Source organism: Sapajus apella, unplaced genomic scaffold (genome assembly GCF_009761245.1).
Source record: "Sapajus apella isolate SASKATOON/1434 unplaced genomic scaffold, GSC_monkey_1.0 scaffold2252, whole genome shotgun sequence".
NCBI classification, from domain to species: domain Eukaryota; kingdom Metazoa; phylum Chordata; class Mammalia; order Primates; family Cebidae; genus Sapajus; species Sapajus apella.
In genome coordinates this window covers 1-4,825 of record NW_022439178.1, presented here as the reverse complement: position 1 = coordinate 4,825, position 4,825 = coordinate 1, and the positions used below count along the sequence as shown (strand labels likewise).

Below are 4,825 nucleotides of genomic sequence, written 5' to 3'. Positions count from 1 at the left end.
ACGCTGATTCATCTTGGCCGGGGACCCCAAACGTCTCCCCTCCTCCGACCCCGGCGCTGTCACCCAGGCTCCACGGGTCCGCGGGACAGAGCCGCGCAGAGCTCCAGGGAGCGTCGCGCCCTCAAAGCCAAGCGATTAAGTTGGTTCCTCAAATTGTTCCCGACAGGAGGGGCAGGAAATAACACCGCGCTCCGGTGGCGGCCGCAGCAGGAAGGGAAGAAGCGCGGGCCGTCTCCCGACAGTGCTGGCGGCCTCTCATCGATCTCGGGTCTAAGGTCCGGCCGGGTCATCATTCCTGCCGTTTCCCCAACATCCGAGGCCCCACGCCACGCCCAGCCTAGGTCCCCGCTCAGTCCTTCCCTACGCGCCGAGTCCTGGAGCAGCGGGGGCCCCCGGATGCCGGGATTTCCTTAAGGGGCTCCAATGCCCGCTGCCCCCGGCACGCCCAGGTGGAAGGAAACAGGTCAGTGGCGGCTGCGGGCCTGAGCCAGGCGGGGCCTGACGGAGGCAAAGGTCGGGAGCGGGAGCCGAAGGCCGCCAGGAGGACCCCTGCGCCCTCTCCTCCGCGCCGCCCGCTGGGCTGCCAGTCCAGCCACCCTGGGCGCGACGCGGCGCCTTCTTGGTCTCTGGGAGACGGGAAACAGGTGAAGAGGCTGGGCGTCCGCGGTGCCTCCGCGGGGCGGTCCCTCTCCTGCCCGCCTCCCGCCCGCCCCTCTCCACGCCCCCTCCCCTCCTCCGGGCGTCCATCAGCGGCCCCGCAGCCTCCCCTCGCTCCTCTCCTCTTCCTCCAGGGCCCCAGCGCAGCCCGGGAGTCCGCGCACAGAGGCGCTAGGGGCGTCCCGCACTCGAGGGACACGCGCCGCGCCTGGACGACCCCCGGCGGGCGCCCCCAGCGCGCCCCCTGCCCCGCGCCGGCCGCGCTCCCCTCCCCCGCGCCGGTGTCCCGGGGGCGCAGGGCCGCGCGTCCAGCCCCAGACGCGCCGGGGGTCCCAGGGGACGCGCCAGCCAGGCCGTGGCGCTACGATGGAGGATCCGCAGCGCCCCCGCTCGCACACTGTCACCACCACCGCCAGCTCCTTCGCAGAGAACTTCTCCACCAGCAGCAGCAGCTTCGCCTACGACCGGGAGTTCCTCCGCACCCTGCCGGGCCTCCTCATCGTGGCCGAGATCGTGAGTGCCGGCGGGCTGGGGGTGGCGGGGGCTCAGCTGGACCCCGGCGCGTGCTTCCGCCGTGTTTCTCCGGATCGAGTCTGCTCAGATCCTCTCGCGGGCTTCAGGGAACCGTTTTTGCTCAGCCTCGCCTTCTTCCCAAAGTGCAAAACTCAGGAGGTCCAAGAAACTCGGGCTCTCCTGGGAAGAAAGGGTGGTGATCCTCAGGATGTCTTGCTGGGGGAGAAATTCAGCTTGTTGCGCCCCCTCGGTGGCGGCGGCAGATTCTGGGAGCAGGATGCTTTGCTTAGTGGCTGTTGAGTTTGTGTTGAGCGTCAGGGACACCTGGTGCCTCTCTCACCTGATCTCCACGTGGATGGCCTCCTCCCTCAAAATAAAGCTTTCCTAAGATCAGGGGAAGAGGAACGGGCTTCTTTCTTTTTCTGATTATCTCCTTGGTAGTCACGTTGAGGTGAGTCAGGAAAATTTTGCCGAATAAAATCTGAGTGCTGCCACCTATTTCAGGACCAAAGAGGTCTTCTGCCTGGTGCTGTGCACATCCTGGCTTAGATTCAGAACATTCCTGGGAAGGAGGTGGGGCATAGGCGTTCTTCTCTCCTTTGGAGGGCATGGAGGCTGGAAACTCAAGTGATCTCCCCAGAAATCCCAGCCAGTCCTTCAAGGCTGAGAAAGGACTGGCGCCCTGTCAGCAGCTAGAGGTGGTCACTGTTTGAGTCTTCTTCGTGTACCAGGGTCTTGTCAAGCCCTTGAGATGTCCTCGTACCCTCGTGTAATCCACACGACCCCGTCCCCTGTGAAGGCCTAGAGAGGGGAAGTAAATTACACCAGTGGATGGTGAAGCTGGGATTCAAACCCAGGCCTGCCTTTCTGCAGGGCACTGCTCCTAACCGGGAACAGCTGAGAGCCGCCCCAGCAGTGCCCTTCCGCCACGTCTCAGACTTTTGTTTAAATGTATGGGAACTGAAATCCAGCCTATGTGGGAGTTAGAGAATGGGCACGCCATCATGGCGCAGAGGTGACTGAAGACCTGGGCAGTTCCTTTGAGAAACCTGAAGTAAATTCTGTGTACCTCAAATAGCTTGCTCGCTCCCCCAGCCACAGACCCCACCCGGACCGGCTCTATCAAGCCCCAGGTGACCATAGTGGTATGAGATATGAGAAGTGTTGGCTCAGCTCCTCTCCCAGCTGGTTCTCTCAGTGGGTATTAAGGAATTCAGGAGACTCAAAAGGCTCAGGTATTAAAATCACCTTGCAGGGCCTGGCTTTTAGGAGTTCAACAAATATTTGCTGTGCGAAGGAAGGAGTTGGCAGGCCTCTCTGCTTCAGCAGAGCAAACAAAACTAAAATGACGGAGCCGGGACTTCTACCTTGGGGTAGGTTTGGACCAGGCATGAAGTAAAACGCCTTTTTTTTTTTTTTTTTTTTTTTTTTTTTCTGATTTATGATCAATATGCTCTGTGTGCCGCACTTTTTCAGGAAATACAAAAGTGAAAGAAGAAATGTAAATGGCCCACCATCCCATTACTAGAAATAATCACTGTTGACATGTTAGCATGAAGCCTTTTAGATTTCACTAGGTTTTTTGAAAAAGATGGGGAAACATGTAAACAAAATCACCCTCATTACTACTATAGTTTTAATTTTTGACAGTTAATTATGCACCTTTTCTTGTTTGTTTTGAGACAGGATTTTTCTCTGTCTCCCAGGCTGGGGTGCAGTGGCACCATCACCGCACACAGCCACCTTGACCTCTCTGGTTCAAGCGATCTTCCCATCTCAGCCTCCCAGGTAGTTGGGACCACAGGCATGCACAACCACACTTGGAAAATTTTTAATTTTTTTCTAGGGAAAGGGTCTCTGTTGCCCAGCTGATCTGGAACTCCTAGGCTCAAGCAATCCTCCCAAAGTGCTGTGATTACAGGTGTGAACCACCACACCCAGCCAACAATGTGCATGTTTATAAACTTTTAAAAGAACCCTTATTTCATTTTGGCTGGGTGAGGTGGCTCACACCTGTAATCACAGCACTTTGGGAGGCTGAGGTGGGGAGATCACTTGAGGTCAGGAATTCAAGGCCAGCCCATCCAACATGATGAAACCCTGTCTCTATGAATAATACAAAATTAGGCAGACATGGTGGTGTCTGCCTATAATCCCAGCTGCTTGGGAGGTTGAGACACCAGAATTGCTTGAACCCAGCAGGCGGAGGTTGCAGTGAGCTGGGATTGCACCACTGCATTCCACCCCTGGTGACATTGTGAGAACGAACCACTGCACTCCAGCCTGAGCAACTGAGCCAGATTCTGTCTCAAAAAAAAAAAAAAAAAAAAAAAAAAAAAAAGTGTATTTTGTTTACTAAAATACCTATGTAAAAAGGGGGTGGAGTCTTCTAAAATTTACATGAATTTTCCTTATTTGCGAGAACGTACCAGGTGCCCAGTGTACTGGGAGTAAACACACTCGTATGAAGGCACGTGTTTGTGATATTTTAGATCTCTGGGAAAAAGAAGATTCAACAAGTTTCCAGAAGTCAGGCAGTAGGGGGAGTAAATAACTGAAATAAAAAATTTCAGTTCACACCTTTGGGAGGCTGAGGCCAGCAGATTGCCTAAGCCCAGGAGTTTGAGACCAGCCTGGCCAACATGGTGAAACCTTTTCTCTACTGAAAATTCAAAAAGCCTGGCATGGTGGTGGGCATCTGTAGTCTCAGCTAGTTGGGAGGCTGAGGCAGAAGGATCATTTGAGCCCAGGAGGTTGAGGTTGCAGTGAGCTGGGATTGCACCACTGCATTCCAGCCTGGGTGACATTGTGAGACCCTGTCTAAAAATATAATAATAATAATTAAAAAACACATTGTTTTAAGTTAAAGGTATAGATTGGGAATGTATCCTCGGACACATTTTTGGATAATTGTCTTCTCAGCTGCAGTCCACTTAGACTGACATTTACATGAAGAGTTCAGGAAGGCAGTGCAGCTCACTGTGGTTGAGTGCATTTGACCTGGGATCAGTTTCTGGTTCTGCTCTTCACCACATACCGCGTGAGCCGTTCTTTCAATTGGAAGGTACCTCATAGAGTTGTCAGGACAGCAGCTGTGTATGAAATGCTCAGCAGAAAACCCTGGATTACTCTTCAGTTATCTCCTTCTCACCTGCTGCTTCTCTTCGGCTTCTAATTTCCCTTTCCCTTTGGTATATTTCAACTCCAGCAAATGCCAGAAAGAGAATTAATGGTTTCTCTGCCAAGATATTATAGTAGCAGGGGTGAGTGTTCAAGCATCTTCCAGTTCATGGCAGACCAACTTTGAATTCAGTCCTGATCAACATAGGACCCCCCACAGACAAGTACATGCGGAGAGGGAGCTGTGGAAGGTCAGGTCCAGGGAGCCGGAAGGTTTGATAGCTTCTAGCTGCACTTGCCCTGCACACAAACCAAGACCTTACCTAAGGATTTTTTTTTTTTTTTTTTTTTTTTAAGCAGAGTCTCACGGTGTCACCCAGGCTCGAGAGTGCAGTGGTGTCATCATAGCTCGCTGCAACTTGGAACTCCTGGGCTGGAGCCATCCTCCCACCACAGTCTCCTGAGGAGCTGGGACTGGGACTACAGACATGCACTGCCAATGCCCAGCTAATTTTTTTTTTTTTTTTTTTTTTTT

At 53.7% G+C, this 4,825-nt stretch overlaps 1 protein-coding gene across 1 annotated transcript; it reads left to right on the top strand.

The window, feature by feature from the left end:
* Positions 1–735: 735 nt before the first annotated feature.
* On the top strand, positions 736–2,869 carry LOC116547167. Its single transcript, XM_032273204.1, has one exon. The coding sequence runs from the start codon at positions 1,024–1,026 to the stop codon at positions 1,468–1,470; it is 447 nt and encodes a 148-aa protein (XP_032129095.1). The 5' UTR covers positions 736–1,023; the 3' UTR covers positions 1,471–2,869.
* Positions 2,870–4,825: the final 1,956 nt, after the last annotated feature.

What these genes read in the sequence shown, in the direction of transcription:
- LOC116547167 (XM_032273204.1), top strand. Translation starts at nt 1,024, where the DNA reads ATGGAGGATCCGCAGCGCCCCCGCTCGCACACTGTCACCACCACCGCC.